Source organism: Aedes aegypti, chromosome 1, assembly GCF_002204515.2.
Source record: "Aedes aegypti strain LVP_AGWG chromosome 1, AaegL5.0 Primary Assembly, whole genome shotgun sequence".
Lineage (NCBI taxonomy): Eukaryota > Metazoa > Arthropoda > Insecta > Diptera > Culicidae > Aedes > Aedes aegypti.
In genome coordinates this window covers 101,417,090-101,443,387 of record NC_035107.1, presented here as the reverse complement: position 1 = coordinate 101,443,387, position 26,298 = coordinate 101,417,090, and the positions used below count along the sequence as shown (strand labels likewise).

At 36.0% G+C, this 26,298-nt stretch overlaps 1 protein-coding gene across 2 annotated transcripts in view; it reads left to right on the top strand.

Annotated features, from left to right (window-relative positions):
* The first annotated feature begins 1,041 nt into the window (after positions 1-1,041).
* Positions 1,042-26,298, top strand: part of LOC5567930 (calcium-binding mitochondrial carrier protein Aralar1) — a 64,888-nt gene continuing 39,631 nt past the window's right edge. Inside the window, exon 1 of one of the 2 annotated variants that reach the window (XM_021843854.1) lies at positions 1,042-1,653. In XM_021843854.1, the coding sequence (XP_021699546.1) occupies positions 1,591-1,653 (63 nt within the window). In that variant the 5' untranslated portion in view covers positions 1,042-1,590. The remainder of the gene's footprint in view (positions 1,654-26,298) is intronic. The other variant, XM_001651912.2, reaches the window with a different exon arrangement.

The following is a 26,298-nucleotide window of genomic DNA, read 5'->3' as shown; positions in this document are numbered from 1 at the left end:
ATGCATTGAACTGACTCCCACGTAGACCGTATATTCCACTGCATCCACGTCAGTTCATGCGGGAGTGTATGGATTGGGGGAAAGGCATGGCAGAGAGGTTTGCTTTTGTGGTTAGCAGACTGCCTATGTATCAGGCGTAAGAAAGGCGTGCGCGTGAAAGTAGGAAGCGTTAGGGAAACGGTTTCTTGTCCGTCTCCGGTTCTAGCGTTTGCTATGAACGAATAGTTTGAGTGTGATATATTTAGAATGGAAGATAGAAGCATGTGAGAGATATACAACTACAAAGTACGAGGAAAGGGACGGGCCTGGGATTGAACCCATAACCTTCTGCATATGAAGCAGAAGCGGTAGCCATCAGACCACCAACCCCGTCCATCCACATAGATAAATTTTACAAATATTCATAAACGCAGGCAGATTTGAAGTCACTTGCACATAATTCCGGACAGTAGTTTTTATCGTCAATTAATGTATATTCACAAAATATTTCACGGCAGTTGTATTGCCAGATTGTTAAATTATCACTTTGTTCGTTTTTATTTTATTTATAGTACGATATAGCACTTTTGCGCGAGTGATAGGCACATAAACTTGCACTGTAGAAGAATGACGTTCAACTGGAGGAAAATTTTTGTATTTATTTCCTATTATTTATTTTGCAATGCTAATTAGATTATAATCGATTGTAAAATGATCAGCATTATTATAAGTTGAAATTATGAATTTATCCTAGCAGTTTAATATTCAATTAAACCTTCAATTTATGAATAATATTGGAGTGTCCGGATATTGGTACCGTCCGGATTTTGATTCATAACGGTAAATCAACGCATCGCCAACGACATCAATATTTAAATTTAAACATCCCGCCAACTTCTGCTGCCCCTAAATCGTTATCTCCGCGGATACACACTGTACCGCTCGGTTTTGCATCTGCGGGCGCTCCAGCGCATATCAGAGCGTAATGCACCTTTTGAATGTGGTAGTGACCGCCTTTACAGTTTTGTTCGTCCCGCAGAAAGAATGAAGGCACTCTATCTCCACTAGTTTGACAGAACAATCTCAGCTTTCGTACATCCTACATGTATAGTGCAAGCAATCAGCACGCGACTTTCGTTCTATAGACCATACAGATCAGCTCGGCTTCGAGAAAGCAAGTTCAAGATACAGCAGAGGTGAAGTTGAATATCGCCAAAAACGCTTGCTTAAACTCCGCGACGATATTATTGACTACAGTGTGTCGTGGTCGAAAATAGCCTCTTTAGTTTCAGTCGGTCGTCCATCATTCTGCGTGAGCTGTAAAAGGTGCGGTGTGCATATAGGAAGATTACAGTCCCCAGAAGAGTGAAAGATTACGCAAAGATCCAAACGCCAGATCTGTCTGTCTGTTGGGAGGAAGTGTACACCGAAGTTGCCGAACGAAAAATTGATTGAATTATAATCGATCCATTGTGTCGGGCGGTGGCACGCGAGTGATTTCCGATTGGTGCGAGAAAAGAAGAAAGATAAGTCACGAAAAAGTGCCCCAATAAAGAGCAGTGCATTAGAATCCCTGATAAGATTGATAACCGGAGAATCGGTCGTGACAAAATGAAATCGTTGACCTTGGAGGAAGTGTTGAATCTTTGCGGCATGGTGGCCTACTGCCAGGAGGTAAGTGATCTCATAATTTTGGGGTAAAATAGATTGAAGGCCACGAAGCTACAGTGTTATGCTATAGAGAAGGTGCCCTTACCCAGAAGGGGCCCAAATTTTCCATTATGCAGTAATGTTTGTCTATTTTTTCTTCTTTCCTACTCTGGATGACGTCTCTAACCTTCATAGACCTTCATGGGGTTACCAGAGGCTCCAGGTAGAGCAGACAAACGAAGAACGACGCATACCGTCCTCCAGTCAGTGCACGTTGCGAATACATGATTGCTGGTGGCATTTGGGTGGCCCATTTTTTATGGGAAAAATCGAAACGTAAAAATCTTAAGTTACACCCTCCAGTGACGTACCCAGAAAAAACGCTTAGCTTTGATAGCGTGACCCGAATAAAACATACAATAAAACGTATTTTAATAGTACCATTCAAAGCTTTTGTCTACCCCCGATTTTGGAAAAAAAAAAATTCTTGCAGATGGTGGCAAGACATTGAAAATGATTTTCAATTGATTGTCAAGTTCATAAAAATGAAAATGGTGGTGAACAGTGAGAGCAGAAAAACGTAATGTGAGATGAACTTATGAATTGAACCCCTACAAAGTTATTGTTTAACGTATAGGAGAAGTCTTATAGAGCAACCTGTATAAATTATTGCTACCTAGCTAGATTGGCTTTATAAATTGGTGGAATAGGACAGGTTTTTGTAGTTTGATAATTGTGGGCCACCCTTCTGTGGCATTCATGGTGTATATCGTTATTTGTTTTGGTCCTATCCGGTCGGTGCCACGGTAGTCACAGCTTTCGGTGCGGATATCTACTTATGTTGTGACAGTTCCGTGTTCCATGGGGTGGTGGACGGTGGCACTTGTACAGCAACATGTAACTGGAATATCCATTGCGAGAACGACGGTCACGAACACAGTGAAGCCGGGTTTCGCTAGTTGTTTGAGAGCAATTCAAAAGACACGTGTTACTAACTAGTGTAGCAGTGGTTGTAATTTGCACAACCCTTCGCGAACTGAAGTACCGTTTATGTTCAGTTCAGTGTGATAACAAAATGCTATCGATTTGAAAGGTTCAAATTAATCTTATTTCTCAATGGAACACGTTATTTTTTTTTTCAAACAGAAAAAAATACAGTTAAGGCATCCCAAAAATACATGACATTTTCTTGATTTTTTCAACATATTTTTGTTCAAAAGGCAATGTACATGGTAATATATCACAAAATATCAACAAGTGGTTGGCTAAATATATGGAAAAATCTCGTAGAAATTAACATAAACATTTATGTTACCGCTCTTCTAAAACTGTTCATTGAAAACCCTGCGATTCTTGTTCCTTTGTAAATTAAAAACAAGCAAGACGGCAATTTTTAAATTTATAATGGGCTTTTTTAAAGTAATAAGTAGAAGTAGGCGGGAAAATAAAGGAAAAACTTAAATCTAAGCATGCTAATGTCGCCACTCCTGTTATTTTGTCCTCTGAATTTTGATCCCAACTACCTTAGTGTCTCATCAAGGATGCCACAACTAGCCAGTTCGTTCTATCACTATGGATGAGCATTCTGGGCGATATGGTCACAGCCTGTCATAGCCGTAGTCATAGCTGCCTTATCACGAGAATAGATAATCAATACATGTCATTTGTGCAGTTAAATTGCAATATTGTCGCCGCGCATGATTCTGAGAAATAACATAATTTTATAGGTTGTTAAATAAAGTAATTAGAATGCCAATGTTCGAAAAGTGAAACTCTGAGGATTATGATTTATTGAACTGTTATGAAAACATACCATTTCACGATTCAAATTAGACTTTAAACGAGCTTGAGCTTGATTGGCCGCCCGTGGATGCACTCCAGTATCGCCAGATCAGCTGCACTTACACAAGGAACCAACCGAATGACTGCTTGGGACTAACAGGCATCCTCAGTGTATAAGTGCTGGTGATCTTCTATTTTTAGGCAACAATGGCACCTGCCACGTCAGAATGCAGACCAATGAGGGGAAGGGGGAGGAATTGATGATGCCTTGAACTGGCTCCCACGTAGACCGTATATTCCACTGCATCCACGCCAGTTCATGCGGGAGTGTATGGATTGGGGGAAAGGCATGGCAGAGAGAGGTTTGCTTTTGTGGTTAGCAGACTGCCTATGTATCAGGCGTAAGAAAGGCGTGCGCGTGGAAGTAGGAAGCGTTAGGGAAACGGTTTCTTGTCCGTCTCTGGTTCTAGCGTTTGCTATGAACGAATAGTTTGGGAGTGATATATTTAGAATGGAAGATAGAAGCAAGTGAGAGATATACAACTACAAAGTACGAGGAAAGGGACGGGCCTGGGATTGAACCCATGACCTTCTGCATATGAAGCAGAAGCGGTAGCCATCAGACCACCAACCCCGTCTCAAATTAGACTTTGCACGATTTTTGTACAAAACTCACATTAATATTTCCTTTTTTTACAATATGTCTTACAAGCGTTTTTCCTATCAAAATCATCAGATTTAGTATGGTGGCGCATAAAGTGCCCCATATAGTGCAAAACTACATAAAAACATGTTTAACGAAAAAGTTGCAAGAAAATTCTAAGTACCTAACCTTTTTAACCCGTATAGGCCGGAGTGAAAAAAAAATATTAAGACCCTCACCGCTCAGCGAATTCTAAGCGGTTTCAAATGATTTTTTTGTCAGTTTACTGGCCCACATATCTAGTTTCTAGAAGTGACCTGAGAAACTCGGAAATATTCCTGTGGCCGTAGTTATTCCGGTGGGTCAAGTCGGGTAAAAAAGGGCTATTTTTTGGTACATTTCAAGTTATCTTTATTTATTTGCAATTACAATCATTTGAATTTGCAGAAATCATTAAGATCTGATATTTAACATTATAAATGAAGAGAAATGGTGCAATTAAAAGATATCGGATGAGGCCATTCGGACGTAATGCCCGGAAGAACCGGCTATAGAATTGTTGGATACTAAACCCTTTCAATTCTCGAAGAGTACAATCAAACATAATTGTGCTCTAAAATGCGTAAGCTTGGCATAGATGTTCATATACGAATGGGCACATTATCGTAAGTTTGAGGCGTCTCGGGACCCGTATCTCAAAAAATCGATTTCTCAAAAAATCGTTTCTCAAAAAAATTTACTCTGATACAATTTTTTTAAAATTCCGTCATATAGTAGCCACATTATAGCCGATTCCGGAAATTATCTGTGACTTGAAATTTGTCTTCCTTCAGGGGCACAAACGCCCAGTACCATTTTCACCCGACCTGACCCAGTGACCCATCGGAATAGCTCTGGCTACAGGATTACTTCCGCGTTCCTCTGTCCACTTCTAGAAACTAGATATGTGTGCCAGTAAACTGACAAAAAATAATTTGAATCCATTAAGAATTCACTGAGCGGTGAGGGTTTTAGAATTTTTGCTTTCACTCAGGCCTATACGGGTTAACTTTTTTTTTTATGAAATACAAAAGTGACATTGAAGGAGACACTTCAAAGTACACATCAATCTCATGGGACGATTAATTTGTCATGTATTTCACTGCATTTCAAGATCTTCTCTTTGGCTGGCCCATACTGTCCCTATCGACCTTATTGTTTTTGTTGAACTTTCACAAACTCATATGGTTTCGAAGATAACTCTTCTAGATTTTTTATAGATTAAGGAAATGAAAAAAAAAAATCATCTTAATCTTAATTCCAATCATATGGAATTTGAATTTGAAAGTATAAAGAACCCCGGGAATACCATAGTTTTAGAAAAATTTTTGCAAACATGTCTTGTTTTTTTGCTAAGAAATTTCGGAAGCAATTCCCACTGGACGAATCCAAGAAGGAAACAAAATAAGGAAGAATTCGCACAAAGTTCTGGAGGAAATCTAGAAAAAAGTGTGAAGGGGCATGAGAAATACACCTGAAATAACTGCTATTTACACTAGGTCTTATAACTGTTCAAACCTGTCTACTTACTCGACAGAAAAAAAATGCATTAGGATGGTCTAATTGATAGATCCCTCGGTGGTCATGATTGAAACTATTTTAAAAGACCTCTCCGAAATGTCTTAGTCAATCCTTTCACAATAACATGTTTCCGGAAAGAGAAAACAAAGGTGCTTCATATGTAAAAAATGAAAATTCGCGTCCGTTATATGGGATTTTATTGGACAATCTGAATTTTCATGGTGTTCGCAACCACCGATTTAGCAAGTTTTTGAACCATTGGAAAATTATGTTAGTTTCACGTAAAATGTATAAAAATAAGACGTGTATGTTTTTTTTTTCAAACAACAGTTATTTGCAATTTTATGAAACATTTCTGATTGTCCTGGTGCAATTTATGAAAACTAGCTTGGATTTGAGATGATGCAAAAACTTTTGAAATCGGTAATTGCAAACAAGCTTTGAACATTTTCCATTTTACAAATTGTAGGAATCCTTTTCTTGATTGCTTCAGGAATAATTTCAGGGATGTCTTTCAGAAATTTCTCCTCCGGAGATCATACGAAAATAAATAAATCAATGGATAAATTTTTCGAGGAATCCCTCCAGAATGGTTTTTATGGGCCAAAACCTAATTCTGGGAATTTTGTGAGAGTTCTTTTAGAGACGCCTCCCGGTGTTCCTCAAGGTATTTCTGGAATTCCTCCAGAGAGATTTCTTAAGAGATTCCTCCAAGAATTTCCGCATGAATTTCTCCATACGTTTCTCAATTTCTCTAACATTTTTTCAGATATTCTTCAAGAATTTCACCTGGGATTTCATCAGGAATATTTCAATAATTTATTTCTGAAGGGAATTCTGTAAGAAATTCATTCGGAGATTTCTACAAAGCTTCTTCGAAGGATTGCTTCAAAGATGCTTCTATTTATCATAAAATATGTCCAGAATTTCATCAATAAATCATCCAAAGTGTATGATACTACTTACTATCATTACTACACAGAGTAGCCTCCAAGAAATGCCTGCAGGTTTTTTTTTAAGAATGGCTTTTCAGTCTTGACAAAATTTAATATTGTTATTTTTTTTGTCTAACGTTTCGTTCCATTTGGGACCTTCCTCGGGGACTCAATTGTTACAGTTTTTTCTGATATTTTGTTTAAAAAATCAACTATAGAAATAAAACAAATTGATTCCTCAAAAATTAGTATGGAATTTCTGGGGAAATTGCTAAACACCCAATGAATAATTCCAAGAGAAGAACCATGATAGATGTCCAATTGCGATCTATAGAAAATCTTGGAAATAAAATTCTACATGATTTAATACAAAATTCCTGGAGAAAAACATCGAAATACTTCTTGAGGAAATCTGAAGCAATTTAGAATTCCTGGAGAATCACTGGTTTAATTTCTGAAGGATTTCTTATTTGCATTTTTAAGCCATTGAGTGCTCGTTAAGGTGAAACAGTTTGGAATCTAACTTCTAAGATTTCACTCAAACTTCAAAAGCATTTAGAATTTGGCCCATTTAGAATTGGAACATACACAAATTGGAATAATTTGGATATAACTCAACAAAAATGAATAATGTTTTAACTCAAATGTTGCATTGCTTGTAAGCTTCTAAGGAAAAAAAAATCATCCCCTTTTATAAAAAATGGTCGGACTTTTCCCAGAATATGGCTAATTAATTTGCGCACACTATTTACACCCATATTTTTGAAAAGTTCATCCCATTTAGTTTACAGTTCGTCTAAACTCTGGCGATACTTTGATTTGCTCTAGGCTTTCGCTTCATAATAGCTCAAAATCTCTTAATTAGGCTGAGTTGGGGTCAGTTACGTGGGTATCACTTATCACGAAAAAATCCTTAAATTTCGTCAACACTTGATCAAACAACTTCATGGTACGGAATTTGGCCACATTTCTCTAATTTTGTTCCCTATTTGTTTGTCTGCACACATGGTATGATCTGAGGCTTCAATATCCGAAGTCGAATCCATTACATGGTACTGCACGGCAAAAAGTTCGGTTTTGGACAAATCGTGGTCTAAAATGTTTGGATTGAAATCAATGGACCTGATTTTATCCACAGCTGACGGTGCACAGTAACTGCCCGACGCTTCCTTTGTGACTTGTAATCTGTCGAAATAGTCACTTTGTACTTATTCAGTACGAGCCACACAGTATTTATTGAAAAACCTAACACTTTTGAAATTTATATTCCTGATCAAGACGGTTTTTTTTTTTTCGAATTTTTGTGCGCAATTATTTTTCTTCTCTTTGTGTTGAATGCGTTTGAATTGAGCTGTGAAAAAAAAAATCATGTGATGTTATAATTGTTATAGAGCACACATGGAGGGTTCAACTTCTAAATTGGACCACTAGAGTCGTTGTAAGAACCAACGATGTTTGTTCCAATTCTAAGTGGGCCACACCTTAAGGTCACAAGACGGCCATCTTTGGATTCCGAGATGTTTCACCTTAAGGAATCCGTGTAATAGTTCTTGGAAGAGTTCGCGATTTAGGAAATTTTAGGAGGAATTTATGAAGGAACTATTAGAAGACTTCATTGATAACTGTTAAAAGGAATATTTAGCAAAAAGCTTTGGAAAACTTGATTCATTAAGAATTGAATGAAATTTGCAGACAATTATAGCAGGAATTCATGAAGATTTCATGAATGATTCCGGAGAAAACACTAAAGAAATCTTTGGAGGATTTCGTTAAGTGATCGTAGTAGATGTCACATCAATAACTCTCAAGGAGAATTCTTGGAGGAGTTCCTGGAGGAATCGCTCCATCAAGAATGTCTTGAATGAATGAATTGCCTGTTGAAGCCATAGAGAAAACTCAAAAAAATCCTTATAATTGCTTCATATGAACCTCTGTAAGAATTTCTTCAATCCTCTAAACACCTTGAAAATTCAGGTTTCACGATAAAATCCTATATGAAAAATTTTTTTCACATATTTTTATTTCTGCATATGAGCTTCTATGTTTTATCATTCCAAAAACTTGTTATTCTGAAGGGGTTGTTCATGAAATTTATGAGTTATAACAGTTTTATTTAGCCAAAAATTGTCAAAAGTGGAATCAATATTGGTCCTCAAAAACGGATTGAATCATACATAACCATCGAAGAGTCCATCAATTTGACCATCCGGATGTAGTTTCATTAATTACTCGATAGGAGCTTTAGAACGAGCACACATTTGAACATTTTTAAAGACCAGCAAGGATAAATAGTGGGTCGGTCGTAGCAAGTTTAAAGTACAGTGGCCGAAATTCCTATAAGCGCACACGCATTTTTCAACATTTGCGACTAGTTATTACATAAAACATTGACGATCTGTTACTAAAATGATATTTACTATATTTCCACTTGGTTGTATGAAAGACAGTCAAAATTAATAATTTTTCGATTTTGTGAAATAAAAATATCATTTTTTGGCCAGGAAATTCCTATAAGCGCACAGTGTCCAAGCTAACGCCATTTGTGTTTGCTTCACTCACACTACAAAAACTTGTCATTTTCTTTTGCTGCCGATGTAAACGGATGCGTGCGGAAAGTTTTGCGATTCGTGCACAGTGTTGTTTGTTGACAGTTTTCAAGATGCCGAAAGGAAAGTTCTTGGACGAAACGGAGCGAAGATTAATCCTTGAATTGAAGGATGTTGGCCAAAGTAACCGTGCAATCGCCAAGAGGATCGGTAGAGGAGAGACGGTCGTGCGAAATTTCCTGAAGAAAGGTGAGAATTACGGCATCCGGAAGAAAAACAAGGGCAACTCCAAGATCACCAACCGTGAGAGGAACCGAATTATCCAGCTTGGTGAAGCCGGGGAGCTGGATACATCCGGTATTAAGAAGGAATTGGGTCTTTCCATCACAACAAGGCGAGTATCTCAAATACTACGTGGACACATGGTGTACACGAAAAAGGCCAAAAAACCCAACCTTACTCCGAGGCATGTTCAGGCAAGACTGGATTTTGCCAGAAACCATATGTCTTGGAAGCGGGAATGGAACAACGTGATTTTTTCCGACGAGAAGAAGTTTAATCTTGATGGTCCTGACTGCTGCGCGTATTATTGGCACGATCTTCGGAAGGATCCGCAAGTGAAGCTGAGCAGAAATTTCGGTGGAGGAAGTTTGATGGTCTGGGCTGCATTTTCACGTAGAGGTAAAACCCCGATTGCAACAATTACTACCAGAATGAAGTCCGAAACCTATGTTGAGCTTCTGGACAGTGTTTTGATCCCATTTACGGAGGATGTGATGGAAAACGAATTTGTTTTTCAACAAGATAACGCTGCGATCCATGTCAGCAAGGCCTCCAAACAATGGTTTTTGGAGCGGGACATCCCAGTTGTGGATTGGCCAGCGCGGAGTCCGGACCTAAACCCAATCGAAAATCTTTGGGGAATCCTCGCAAGACGGGTTTACAGTGGAGGACGGCAGTTCGTATCAGTTCGAGAGCTGGAAGCAGCTGTTAGAGAGGAGTGGCGTAAAATTCCTTTGACAATGCTGCAGAACCTCGTCGATTCAATGCCGAAACGAATTTATGAAACAATTCTGAAAAATGGTAAACAAACCAAGTACTAAAGTTGTTGTGTTCTTGTGATATGATTTTTTATGATCTGAAAATAAAGGTGCGCTTATAAGAATTTCCATACTCAAATCCCGTTTTTTCCTCTTCATTCCAAACTGTTTGAAAGAAAAGTCTTAGTAGTTGGTAGAAATATCATATTATCCGAATACCTAAAAGCAGAGATGATTTATTGAAGTATTGGACTTTCATACTACATGTGCCGGTGAAAAATGGTCATGCGCTTATAGGAATTTCGGGCACTGTATTCTTGTGGAACTGTACTAGGAGGTGTATTTAATAAAAGTCGTGGTCGAATTATTGCAAAATTTTGTAACGCCTTATGTAGAATCTCATGCAGAATCATCGATCGATTAATTGATAAAATTTTCGAAGAAAGTTGCGAAATGTATAGAGCAATTTCTTGGAAAAGTTCTCGGAATTGAACAGTTGTTCATAAAGAAAAAAAGCTCTCCTGGACGATAAGGTATTACTAGTTATATAAAAGTGGTTTCTCGACCACAGCTAATTCATAACTTAAAAATGCTAAAAAATCCCTAAAGATTTCTTGGACACAATTCTTGTGGGATGTATTTATTCTTCCACATAGCTCTAGAAAAATAGCTGAAACTCCAGTTCAAATGCCTGCAAGTGTTTCTGGAATAGTCCCTGAAAACAATCTTTGAATTGATTTCAGTGTCGTCGAATATGTGTTATTTCGAAAGTTCCTATTTTTTCGCTCTTGTCAGACATAACAATCGATTACACTTAACTCCCCGAGGTGCTTTAAAAAAAAATGTTTTGTTCGTTTGACAGTATGTTTAAGAAGTCGCCATGAATTTTCGAAAGGTTAGTTATAGTTGGATATCAAACTGGCATTGAATATTTTAAGTAGATAGCTTTCTTACAATTTGGATTCAGTTCTGCATTTAAAGTCAGATAGTTATTCCCATTTATTTCAAAGCCACGCCTAGTAATTATTGCATTATGTAATCCCAACTGTTTTGGTTTAAACAAATATTTTTCCACACTTGAATAAATTGTGAATCATTTGATTTTCACAACTAGGGTCGGTGTTCCCTTAGTGGACAGTCCCCTATAGTCGCACTAGTGACTTTTCACGGCCGTTTTGCTATAAATCTTTTCAAAACATTTTTTGACATGAAGGTCAGGACCTATTTATCTAAGTACTATTGATGTACATCTTGATTTTGCTCAAAAAATGATCGAAAAAAATATTTTAGCTTAAAATTTGAGCTCCCTTGCGCCTATAGTAAACCTATTGTTCCTATAGTAGCACTACTGAGAGAAACTATTTTTTATTATACGAAATAATTGATTAAATTATAACTTTTTTTACATCAAACGAAAGCTTAAGATCCACACTTTGTAGGAAAAATATAAAAGTTTTGTAAAAATATGGTTTTGATAAGCATTTTGCCGACGCCGTGATGCTAGTGCTACTATAGGAACAGAAATTAGAAATAGTGCTACTATAGGCACATGTATTCCTATAGTGGCACACGCGATAATAAATACAAACATTTGAGTTTTCGTATGTTTTATATTTTTCCCACAAAACCAAGATAAAAAGCTATCAGATGATGTAAAAATAATGACGCTAGCATTATTTTTCGATTTTATACGAATTTTTGTTCTTAGCTATGCGGCTATTGGTACATCGACCCTACTGAAAATATTGACATTGCATATACTTTACTGTTCGATTAAATGCACAAATTGAAGTGTAATTTGTTCAAAAGTTACAAATATCTCTGTAAGGAACGAACTTGTTACTCACAATTCGCTTGTTGAGTGCGTTTGCAAGCCACGAGTAGCCCTGAGAACGCAGAAGGCAACCTGTTTTAACTAAAACGCGGTGGTGCTCTTAGACAAGCACAGCTATTTTGAAAGAATCAGATGCCGACCCAAGCGTTTGCGATAATGAAATTGCACTATTCTAACGTGTTGAAAAGAAAGCTCCAACTTTTCAGGCCATCATTAAAAAAATCCTTTCGAAATGTTTCGTACCAAGAGAGTTTTTTGTTAAATTCCTTAGAACACGTTAAGAAAAACAACTCAAAATATCACAAAAGAAAAAAAGCTTTTGAGCAATCCAAGGTAGAATTTCTACAAAAATCGTGGGAGAATTCTTGCAGTCAATCTTTGTGTAAATCCTAGAAGCTCTAGAGATCATTATACAACTTTTACAGGTTCCTCGAAGAAGAGACTTAGGAGTCAACTTGTGATTCATGCAATGATTTGCTCTGAAACACATTCAAGAACTCTTCTGAAGATTCTTTAAAAAAAATCACAAAGATTTATCCAGAAATACCTCTAGAGATTTTTCAAGCGGTGCTTGAAGGTTTTTTTTCCCAGAATTTGATCTAGGACATCCTTTAGCACAACATTGATTTCCAAAGCGATTGCCCCAGAGATTTTTAAGCTTATATCTCCAGTAGTTATTTCAAGAAATGAAAAAATCCAATAGAAATTATTCCACAAAATCCCATGAAGGTATTTTTTTGTGATTTTATTCTGAAAAATTCTACAAAAATCTCTTTTTGCGCCGATTTTCCAATAATGTTGCCAGACATTTTAACAGGGATTCCTTAAAAAAATCCTACATGATTGCTACCAGGAATTGCTTGAGACATTTCTTCAGGAATTAGTCCAGTCAATTTATTGGGAACTCTTTCAGAAGTTATGTTAGGATACCAGAGATTTCCTGAGTACTTTCTCAAAAAATAAAACTCTTCAAACTCGTTTTACTCAGGATTTCTTCTTATATTTCTGTATCCTCTTGGGGTCCAAACCAAGGTCCAAACAACAAGCATTTTTATAGCTAGATTTTATTTATATAAAAATGGGCCACCTTAGCGCAGCATCTTCAGATAATGTTCTTGAAGAGCGGTCGTTAGCTGACACCAATATAGACAATGGGGCTCTGCACACAAATAATTCTCTCTCTTTCACTCTTCCATGAAATTAGTAAACAACAAGGCCAGTAAACGTCAAAATCCGATACAAAATAAAAACAATGCAGAGGCCTATTCTTTTGTTGTCATAGACCAGGGCTTCCCAACCGGTGGTCCGCGGACCCTGAGGATGCCGTGACCACTTCTAGTTTTTTCTTGATTGATGAATAAAGGTCAGGAATCTCTTACCTAGCTTTGGTTTGCAAGAGAGAATTACTACTGTGCTGTCGATATTTGATGTTTTAAGTCTTTGAAAATTGTAACACCTTTTGTTAATATACTACACAAATACTGATAAAATATTTCCAATGTCATTTTGTCAATAAGGATGCGCATTCATTCTAATTTGATTAGATGTGAGCTTGAAAATGATCCTAAGATCGTTCCTGGAGTTATCTATAGGTAATTTTTGGCATGATTGCAGCTTAATGATGCGTCAGTATAATGTACATTGCGAATTCATTGGCATTACTATGTCCAAAGAGCAGCTTAAAACACAACTAAAGAACAATAGAAGTAATCCATAGCATGTAAGAAAGTATTGTAATTATTGTATGTAGTCTACCTATGCTTGACGAAATAAATAAATAAATAATCTTGGCAGATTTTTCTACCTTACTGGCGAGATATTCGAAGAATTTCTTGGTAATTATTGACAGGGTTGAAAACAAAATAAAATTATAACCTGTTTTTTAACTCAAATTCTCAGGATTTCTATGAGAGTTTCGACTGATATACGGCGTTGTGATTTCTGCGAGCATTCCTAACAGATATCTAACAATGCTCTCGGAGAGTTCCTATTAAAATCTATATAAATAAAAATGGAGTGGTGTTTGTATGTCACGAAATGATTTACGAACGGGCCAACGGATATGAATGATTCTTTCTCCGTTTTCTTCGTCAAGGGTTCCGACGTGTTTGTGTGTATAAAAATCCCAGCATATTCACCGGGAAAGTCGGAAAAACGAGCGTGAAAGGAACTTTCATTTTGTATGGGACGATACATGGCGTTTTTCAACAGCCTACTTGATGACAAGACGAAGTTTGTCGGGACCACTAGTTATTAATAAATTCTTTACAACGACGTTAATTGATTCTAAAGAAGCTCAGTATTAAGTCGTTTAAAATAATCAGCAGCTTCCAGATGTGATGCTTAGTACTCATTCAGCTATAATTGAACTAGAAGAGCCACAGATATTGAAAATCATGAAGATTCAGCCGTCGCATGGTTTTCCATTCCAGTGCTTTGAAAGGACCAGAATAACCATCCATTCATCCTTTTGGAAAAATACATCCAAACATAAAAAAAATCGTAAAGAATTGGACACAAATCATCTGGTTTTGGGACATAGGTAAATCCGAGTAATTTTATCTTATTGTCCAGATTGGCCACCTTCCGGAACTCCAGGAACCGGTTCCGCATGGACCATGCTGGACCAAATTTTTCAGTGGATGCGTGCTTGTAATTGGTTCCTTATTACAGAAAAATTGTATACCACAATATCCCTCAACCTAATAGTACCGATGTGAATTACATGTACAAAACTGCAATGGAATCTTACTACTCGGATGTTCCGGTTTTCCAGAACCTGGTATGAATAACTAAATGATTTGAAAATCTCTATGTACACTCCACGTGAATACCTATTCAACAATATGAGATCGGTTTAGATTACTTGTTTAGTTACGAAACTAAAGGTTGTCAAAGTAAGGGTCTCTGAAGGGACTTTTTTCAGATGTAACAGGTTTCTAAAACTAGACATGTGTGCTGTTTGCTGTTTGAATTTTCGGGTCGAAAACGATTCATAGTCACAATTTGAAACTTTTTGTTAGGGAAGGTTAATTAATGCATGAAATGAACAGTGGACACAGGGACGAAGGAAAGTGGTAGTTATATTTACTTTAGTACAGTGGGGAGTTAGGGAGTGAGAACCCAACCAAACCAAAGAACCAAACCAAACCGGTTTTTACCAGAAAATTTTGCGTTATCTTCTCACACAATAATTATATCTAAAGGAATAGATAAACTGTTTTTTGCCAATCAAAGTATATACATACATATTGATACACTCGCTGACCAAGCTTCTAATTCGAAAATAGCCAAGTCAACATTGAACCATTTCACACTTTTTACAATCCCACTTATAATCCATTCATGACAATTATCACTTTTCAGCGAATAACTCCATCGAAATTGAGTCGTTAAATTGATATACGCCAAACAGCAAACTATCCTATCGTTCGAAGTCACGTGTCAAGTTCAATAAAAAAAAATCCCCCCCGGTGTCAAACAGCTGATTGACCCAGTCGAGTCGGTGTTCGGTACGTACCGGTTTCTCAATTTTGTGCTCACGCGAATGCGGCTCGGGAGCATACAATTTGCACAAATTGAAAATAATCATTCGCATACGGCAGCGTAGCTTTCCTGACCTGGGGTATGGCTGAATTCGTCCAAAATTGCAATGTTCAGGAAATTAATGACAGCGACGAACTCTACACATATGTTTGCGGCGTGCGCCGTACGGTGCCTGATGAGCGAGCAGGGACAAACATATAACGAATAAAGTTTACTTTTGAAGGCGAGGAAAGACCTTCGTCTACTGATTACTTGTCGAGTTGGTACAGGTTGTTTACCGAAGAAAAGTGCACAGTTTGCGATAGGACGCACTGGTTGCGATGAAGATGATGATGTAGAATGTAGTGACGGGATACCTAATGATGACGCGTTGTTGTGTTGCTTTTATACAGTTATCATGTTTGTTGGACGTATTGATTAGGAGGAAATGATGTAAAACTCATTCACAGTCAAGAAATTTTCACCAGATGAACAAACATTTCGAGTCTTTGCTACGTTCGAAAGACGTTATTGGTTCTAATTATGCCCTCAGATTTGCAACATATTGTTGCTTTGATAATTTTAAATTCTTCTCATTATTACTCTCCATCGGATTCAGTTTATATTTCAAAATTTGTTAATTAAATTTTGGTTGATTATACTTGTAATTGCTTTAACTATAAAGAAAACCGTTTTGGAATATAATAATGATATTTTACTTTCATTTGTTACGCAATCTCACTCGTCAGTGACCGTAACCTTTGTGACGTAATTGTCAACATTCTTCCTCGAAATAAAGGGCAACTTACGTGTCTGAGTGCACTTTGCTAGCGAACCATGGGATCAATTTTCAAGTAGCAATTAAAATTATATGAAAACTCCCGGTTCAAGAACTGGATTTTGTCATCGGTTCAGTGTCTGATTAGAAAACCACCGGCTCACATTGAAAATTAACCTATTTTCTCTTTCGGTGACCTTGGGAGTAATGCGCACGCGTAATCCTCCTAGCAGAAATATGCGACCGAGAAGAGATGTAGGAGATTTTACTTTCGCTAGAATATAGGGTGCGTATGACTACATATTTTTGCACACATCAATTCGAGAGCGAGAGTGAGATGTTGAATTAAAACCTTAGTGAACGTGAGTGGGATTGCCGTTTCTCATGATGATTACTGATTTCGAAGGATAGGGATAACCGAACCGGATTATAATTCCGATACTTTTTCAGTCATTTATGCAGTATCGGACATATAAAATGCACCAAAGCCGTTTTCCCATACAAAATGGTCAACTTCAGAGAGCTATATTCCCGCCGTTTCTCAACCGATTCTTTTCATTTTTCCTGTGACGAACTACAAATTACCTCAATTTTCAAAAACTATTGAAAAAGTTGTGTGAAAACTATTCGTTCAAAAGTTTTATATGTTATGCATTTTGTATAAATAAACGACGCGTAAACTGTTATGCGACTTCTGGTAGTCTGGGTAATTATCTTACAAGTCGTTCAATAATTAGGGAAAATATTATGGAGGGGGTTTGAGATTTTTTGCGCGCAAATTACAAAACTAATTAAGCGAGAGAGGGTTGAAAAAACTGCTTAGTTCATTGGGTTATCAATGGACAACCCATTATCAAACCTACTTATCTAAAGATATGTATATAAAAATTACTAAAATGGTAGCAAATTGAAAAACAAACAAATCAACAAAGAGTAAAGATCTAGCCAATCGTGTTAAAACTCATGTCAAGTAAAAAAAAAACAAGATGGCAATTAAGTAAACTAACTAACCTAGAAACCTACAAACCAATCAGCCAAGAAAACCAGAACAACAACAGACCAACAAAACCAGAAAAAAAACAACTAGCCAACATCACCAGAAAACAAACCAACATTCCTACATATCAACAAACTGAAAACCAACAAAACAACAAACAAAGTAGTCAACACGCAAACCAGCAAACCAACAAACCAACAAATCAACAAACCTACAAACTAAAAACGAAAAACCGAGTTTAGTACTATACCATTCAATTCCGCTAGAGTTTGTACTAGAGTTAAGTCGAGTTCGATTCCCGGTCGGTCCAGGATCTTTTCGTAATGAAAATTTCCTTGACTTCCCAGGACATAGGCATCACCGTACTTGCCACATGATATACGAATGCGAAAATGGCAACCCAAGTAACATTTTTAGTTTTTTCATTTACTACAAGCTGTTGTTACCACCATATCGTTAAAACTCATTATAGAACTTATAAATCTTAACAACCTTAATAAACCTTTGATAAAACCCCGTTAAACCCGAAAAGGCCCACACTACAGGAGGTTGTTAAGCCTATACCTTAAAACCGCTTTTAAACTTCTTAGTTATGTTTCGTATGAATACATCTACTCTTGTAGTATGCTATAAGACATTCACAAGAGCTATTGTATAGTCTTATTGAGCTCATCTAGTGGTATTAAATATTTTGCGATATCCTAAAACACGGAATAAAACCAATGTTAAGAGCTTATGATTGAACGAACACCTGCCAACAAGTTGTTTATAAACCATAAACTTTTTTAAAATATTGAAACCATCATGATGTTTGCCGACTCATAATAATCATTTAAAATAATCATTTTTTGTCTTGTAGAAAATTTCCTTACAATCGCATGAAATTCATGCCAATGAAAATTTACTGGTGAAATGACATACAATTTTTCGATTTACAACAACGCGCCGCACTTACGATATCATTATTAACTATCTAATATTTTACTACATTACATTTTCAGAATAATTTCATGCTCATCTCAATCATTAATCGAAATTTCCCACGCATATTGTAATTATTAACCCGAAATGGCGACAATAAAAATGGATTCCATCCATTTAAATCTTGCTGGTATTATCTGGGATGGTTTAAGATCAATTGGTAACTATTCCGCACAACATAATCATTGATGAGAGCTTTTCATCTTAAGAATCCTTTCGCAAAACCCTTTACTAGCTAAAATGTTCTTAAATAAGATTATTTGTTCTGCACTAAGACAAATAGGTTTTTTGGGAGCCTTGGGTTAAACTTAATGCGCTCAGGAAAACTAGTGCTGTCAAAAGAGTAAACAAATCGGAAGATTTAATTTTGTGATGTAATATAATGAACTAAATTCAGTTGTTACGTATCTAATTATGTTTTTACTGGAATACTTTGTTGTGACAAAGCCCGTGGTTGATCGATTGTATTGATGCAGAAAACGGTAAGTGATAGGTGCCTGAAAAATGAAAGCTTTCGTCGTGAAGCTCAGCTGTTATGTGCAGCATAATTGTACCACTAAAACGGGAAGTTCAGGCAAGCATGGGAGAAATATGCTCTATACGGTAGTGAAATAATTCTACGAGAGGAATATTTGCCATTTTATGTTCGCGTTTTGTTAAGCTCATAATTCTCTACATGATTATCATTATCGACATAATGATTTTGATAATCACTCGCAGACTGCATTCCAGTAACATGCATCAGACAGTTGAGATTTATAAAGACTTTAACATGACTTAGTGCAGTCCTAAGAGTTTTATCGATGTTGTTGCAAGACCAACAAGCTGAGGTTTTAAGCATAGGTTTTAATAGATACTAAACAGCTCCTTCAAAATAAAATTTATTATCAACAAGAGTGACCGGCAAATAAGTTTTACGGGAGCACTTATAGGTATCTACAAAGTACTTTAAAGTATGGTTTACCCAAAAGAACGTTTAGCACTTTTCAATGCTTTGTTAAATCTGTTAAGAATGAATGCATCTCTAATAAAACCTCCATAAATAACATCTAAGATCAAAAAGCACTGAAATTGTTACTTGGGAACTTTGGTAAAGAAAGCTCTAAGTTAATAATTGTGGAAGTGCTCATAAGAACACTAAGCTGAGAAGCAGGCTCTGTCCCAGTGAGAACGTTAATGCCAAGAAGAAGAAGAAGACAAACTTAGCAATTTCTCAGAGAAGTTCCTCGCAGATCTGTCTGCATTGTTCTACGGAAAATTTTATAAGTGTTTTTTAGATATTTCTATAAATCCTCACATAAAACTGTCTAGACGATAATATTTGACATGTGTCAAAAAACAAAGTTTTTGAAGAACTTTTAAGAAAATTTGTTGGATAATATCAGCTTAAATTAAATTTAGAAAAAAATCTAAATTCCTGTTGGAAAATTCAAGCATATACCGTAGAATTTCTGAAAGTGTTTGACGAAATTCCTGAATAGAGTAAGGTGGGGCAAAAGTTCGACCTTAGTGGTATAATCAAAGTTTCCAGGAAAATAATAGCAGATGAAACAAAACAAATACCATACAGCGAACCTTCAACATATTGGCTATAACTTTGCTGAACAAACTTGTGTCAAAATATTTACCCATTTTTAGTTATAACAGTTTCAAAATTGATTGTCTTAAACGAACTTTTGCCCCACCGGTGGGGCAACTATTTATGGAAAAACTAATTCACGTCAAAGCATCCTTATGATAGGCCTAGAAACGCCCTTACATAAAATATTGAAAAATATTGTATCTTCATTTGGTTCCATGCATCGAAAGTTTGACCAAGTATTACAATATTTACGTCGAATATCAACAAATAGCCATAACTTTTCCAAATCTCAATCGATTTTTATGATATTTGGAGTGAAAGTCTTTTACTTGAATAGCATTCGAACCACCATGGAATCACTAAGTTTTGATTTGATTTGAGCTAGAAATCTTAAAAAGAAACTCTTGCCCCACTCGAACTTTTGCCCCACTTTACTCTATATACCTTATAGAAAAGCTTAAGTGTTTTTGTTTTCAGTACTTACTACAAAAATCATTGTTCTTTGTCACTTTAAAAGGACAATGATTGGCATTAGAACGAATGGATTTTTACTTAAAGTATTTGTTTCTAACATCGTAGAAAATGTTTTGCTCCTAAGTTTCATGATACTATGGCGAACAGATTGATGTAGAAACCATTTTTGGAGGGAATATTTTTAATCATTATAGTAGAACTCTAGAAGTTTAACGTGAAAATAAGAACATTGACAAAGATGTCTTTTGGTTAAATTGGTAATGTAAGATTTCACTAAATTTAAATCTTGCAGGAAATTTGTTGTGGAATTGCTGTTGGAATTTCAGAAATCAGAAACCATACGTATACAAATTCTATAACTTTTCAAAACTCTTAGAATTTAAAATAATTAACTCATTATGCGTGGTAAAGATGGATAAATTATGGGTGAAATTATGATAAAAATCCATGTGCTCGGCTGGGATTTGAATCCAGGACTCTTGTATGCTAGACGAGCGCTTTACCAACTAAGCTACCGAGCCACTTGGTATTGGGTCACCAGTTAGAAGGTTACAAGTTTGAATTCAAATCCCCACAGATCACGCAGACCCCTTTCACAACCTAGTCGAGCACGTGGATTTTTTTTCATGATTTCACCCATAACTCATCCATCTTTATCACGCGTAATGAGTTAATTAATGTAATAACCATGTGGGTTGGATTACCGAACAGCTCAATATAACCGTCAATTTATTTTATCTTAGATTTTATTATTTATTAGATTTGACTTTTGGAGTATGGACATATTTTTGTGCGAAGTTTCTCAATAAAGCGTCATGGGAGGAGAATTAACATAATATTTAAGCGGGTTGAAAAACAGATGGACAACAGAACAACGAATAAAAAGTGATTATTTATAATTTCATCTCTAGAGGTGAATGATTCCAGAATAATGAAAACCTCATCAATATATAAAAACTCTAGAAGTTTTATCAAAATCTTCTTTAGAAATTATCCTTGAAATCAATCGATGAACAATCCAAATCAATTTGTGGATAAAAAGTAGAAATAGAAGGAATGGTTATCCTCCAGAATCCACATTGAAAGTATGAACTAATCTCAATATTATTCGACTAAATTCTAAGAAATTTCTAGCAAAAGTTTTAAAGCCACCATTCGATATTCCTTGAGTAATTTAACTATACTAAAATACTAAAGGTTGGCTTTTTTGTCTTTAAATCTGTTTTAGGAATTTATTGAAAATTTGAAACAAAATAATTTCTTGGAAAAAATAGTTTAAAAAATAAGTTTATTTATGCAAAATTTCTTACAAAGGTGAATCAAAATCGAAGAAAAAACTTATTGCTGGAGTAAAACGGTAGAGTCGATTTTGTTGGAATGCTTTACAATAGGCCAAATTTTTGCCATCCATCTGAAAAAAAAAAACTTAGCCAAGTTGAAATTCCTTGATGTTATGAATTAAACCGTATTTTTCACCAAAAATTCCTATGGTCTAAGTAAGATATTCCTTTAGTAGTTTTATTTCCTGCTTCTTCTTCTAATTCTTGGCATTATGTTCCGACTGGGACAGGGACTGCTTCTCAGCTTAATGATCAATTAACGCTTAGTAATGTGATCTTTTTTTCCAATACATTTTGTCGGAAGTGTTATGAGTTGTAGTTAATGAATGGATTTCATTAGTGATTTTTTATAAGGGAAATCCACCGGAACCACCGGACCCCTCGAGTAGGGCATCCTCCAAAAACATGGGAAATCATAATGCAGCGAATATGCTACTTTATGCTAAAAGAATTGAAACAGTATTGTTTGCATTATTCAGAAAATACGAAACTAAATTTTGAGAATCGAATTTCCGAGATATTGACTTTTTTTCCTACCACGGTATTCTTTGCAATGGGGGTGTCGAAAAATTGTGGTTATCGCACATAACAACAAACTAGTTCTAGCGGTAACCATTTGAGCGACAGTCGGTTGTCGCGCGATTCATCGAAGTCAGAATCACCACGCTGATGCTGTGTATGACTAGCGAGGTTTACCGAATTTTGTTGTATAACATAAAATAACAAAACTACTGAAAAAGTTATAAGCTGCCATCTTATTGTAGCAAGGTTTCCACCGGTAGCAATGGCCTGTTCCAACAAAACAATTTGTTCAAGATTGTATGACTATTTGTATGCAATTCAGGCTTGGGAACTGTGATCACAATTTGTCACAGTTCATCGATTCTGCATGTTATCGGCAATCGGCCAGAAACAAGAGTTCCGTGTTTTTAATGAAAATGTATTAAAAAAATCCTGCAATTAATTACAACGTTTGAATTAACATAGAACTATGTGATGAAACCTAAATACTATTGGAACTTACGTTTAGTTTTCTTATTTAGTTCTGGTCGGCGTGCTCTTATAGTTATTATTTTAATGAATTAATTCTGAAATAGAGTCATGTAAGCATTGCTTCTAATTGGTTCCATAAGAGATTTACCTGTACTACCCCTGGATACAGCACTGCATTAGCATTAGCGAAATCTTGTACCGACGTATGTGCCCACCTGTCTAATCAGAATAATGATTTTATTTTACCTAGTTCAATTAAACCTTTTGACAACTTACGCCTTGATCAGTAGTTGTGTAGTTAAGTTAAGTAGACAGGCTTCCTTAGTAATAAATTATCAATATCCGTACTATTTAGGTTATCTTAGGGAAAATGTTGTTAAACAATTCAATCATTAGGTTCAATAATTCAGGAAATAAGAAAATAATTGAAAATTCATATTAAACTCACTACGTAGCCGCATTCGGCGTTAAACACTATTTAGAGAAAATGCAATATAATCTAATAGTTCAATAACAATTATCTGCTCGCAAATCACTTTTCATCTGGTATCTCCGTTTCTATTGTCCCCTTGTGAAGAGCATGACCAACGTCGTATCAATGCGATGGATTGCCACAGCACACAGTGGGACGAAATCAAAAAAAGTGGGACATGTGTGTTTGCGCTGAAACTATTGGGTTTAGCGTTTCGACATGTTCTACAAAGTTTCATCATTTGTTGAGTACTTAATTTAAACACTGAAAAAAATTTCACTTAAAGTAATATACACTGAGAAAAAAAAATTAACTTTTTTAATTATTGTAAAAATTGAAAACTGTCTAAGGAAGTATTGTAGGCGACATCATTTCATGAAAGTTTGTCCAAGACGGAAAAGTTCTATTTCCTACACTGACGAAGTTAGGGGGTAAAAAGGATGGGTACCCCCTTAAAACTCATATTTTCTCCATAACTTCTAACTTTGAATTTTTGCATTTTTACAATGTTCTACAATGTTTAAGGTGCTGTGAAAATACACGTTTTTGCCAAAGACACTGAAGCGCTAGCTCTTCATCTCGAAGATTTACGAACGGTTTTCTGATTTTTTCACATCAAATTTAAGTGTGCATATCTTGTAAAGTTGCAAGTAGTAGCAGCTAATTTAAGCATCATGCTGTTCCTCAACCCATTCCCTTTTTATATATGTACGAATAATTGCGGGGTCAAGCGGGGCTCATCTCACTTTGTTTAATTGAAAATTGTATTTCCTATAATTAAACATATGTTTTTTGTAGTTTTTATTTATGTGGTATAGTTTTTAAGTATGGCTTTCATTTTGCTATGGAATTTTTAATGTTTGCCCATTTGAAACGATGATAAAATGTTATGTTTAACAGTTTTTGTCAAAATTTGAACAGTTATATTTTTTAAAATAATATTTATTTTTCCATGTATCTGACTACATTTTTATAAGTATATCAAAGCGCTAAATACCGCTATAAAGTTGAAATCAACTGTTCAACTGATTCAAATGTATAATTTGATTGTTTATACTACAATCTTAGTAATAAAAAATAATTGAATTTCACTCCTAAGAACATTAAAACATAGAAAGATACAAATTTGTTTTGATAGCTATTAATGACATCGCTTAGATGTCTATTATAGCGCTGTATATTTGTATATGTATTGATTTTCTAGCTTTGCAAAATTACAAAAAGCAACAGACGGTATCTAGTATAGGGACAAAATTGAATATTTAAGGATTAATAAAACTGTGTTTAATAATTAATAAGCCTGATACACTTGAAAAAAAAATCCAGTAATTTTCACGGAAACAACAACTGTCAACCGTGTCAAATTGAAACTTAAACAGTAAACATTATAAATGTGCCGTTCGTAAAATGGGCCAAGAGTTAAATATCATAACAAAACATGAAAAAATAACAGATAAAAAAAAAACAATAATTTAAATTTAGAAAACATACATTTATTTATAAGAAATAGAAGTTTCAATTAGGCAAACTGCGATGAGCCCCGCCTGACCCCGCAATTATTCGTACATATATTAAAAGGGTATAGGTTGAGGAACAGCATGATGCTAAAATTAGCTGCTACTACTTGCAACTTTACAAGATATGCACACTTAAATTTGATGTGAAAAAATCAGAAAACCGTTCGTAAATCTTCGAGATGAAGAGCTAGCGCTTCAGTGTCTTTGGCAAAAATGTGTATTTTCACAGCACCTTAAACATTGTAGAACATTGTAAAAATGCAAAAATTCAAAGTTAGAAGTTATGGAGAAAATATGAGTTTTAAGGGGGTACCCATCCTTTTTACCCCCTAACTTCGTCAGTGTAGGAAATAGAACTTTTCCGTCTTCGACAAACTTTCATGAAATGATGTCGCCTACAATACTTCCTTAGACAGTTTTCAATTTTTACAATAATTAAAAAAGTTAATTTTTTTTTCTCAGTGTATATTACTTTAAGTGAAATTTTTTTCAGTGTTTAAATTAAGTACTCAACAAATGATGAAACTTTGTAGAACATGTCGAAACGCTAAAACCAATAGTTTCAGCGCAAACACACATGTCCCACTTTTTTTGATTTCGTCCCACTGTGCAGCAGACCGTAACTTGCTGTTGTTGTGTGTGATGGAGACGCGCCGACCGAGGGGTCGTAACACTGCCAGTCAACAAAAACACAAAGCAGCAGCAGCATCAACACCATCAGGTGTTGCGCTGCCAACGGTTCACACACTGTTTGACTGTTTTTGTCTCTCCACTATGACCGTTTTCGGGCAGCCTTCTCGAGGTGAATGACTGAAAAAAATGTTAAATAATTCAATCGCTAATATTTCGCTTGTGTTTTCAACTAATTAAAATCTATTAGCGCTAACAGCAAGAGCACAATCATTCCGTTGCGATACATATAAACAAGTTCAATTTCATGCTGCCTTTATCGAGCAAAAATGCAAAACCGTGAAAACCGGAAATATCGTGTCACTACTGTGCTCGAGTCATTTCGCATTCGGGTTTGAAAAAACGTTTCGAAGAAGAAGATTACAGTTTAAAGAGCCGTGACATTTTTTTGTTTTGAACGGTCATGGTTTGCTTTGGATTTTGATGGTCGTGTAGAAAAATGTGAATGTCGAGGTGGTAAATGTTTGCTACAGTACATTTCCCATCCCTGATGCAATCGTACTCCTGTCTGAAGGGCCAAAAACGAATGGCAGACCTGTAAGCAGAGACACTTACGCGAAACTCGCAAGGGAAAAAGAATCTCCTTCCAGAAGTAAGTTCAATCAAGCCCTTGCTTGTCAGAAAGACCCAATAGATGGGGAGAAGAGCCCGCCCTTTTTCCACCAAATGTTAGCGATAGAAAATTGACAGTTTTGCTCTCCGTATCCATGTCGCTTCAATCGGTGCCACCCAACCCAAAATGCATGTAATATTGGAATTATAATCTAAGTTAGTGCTGGGAATGGTAATAGTAGTAGGCTTGAATTTTCGCGAAAATCACGTGGCTCTCCCAGTACAGTATACAGTATACTGAACTATAGTTCAAAAACGTGAATCTCATCAAGTAGCCTCTGTTGGGTGCACGAATTTTCTAAATCATGAGTGTCATTGAAGGCTCTAAATGCGGAAAATGCAGCGGGAAATAGAACATTTTTCTACAG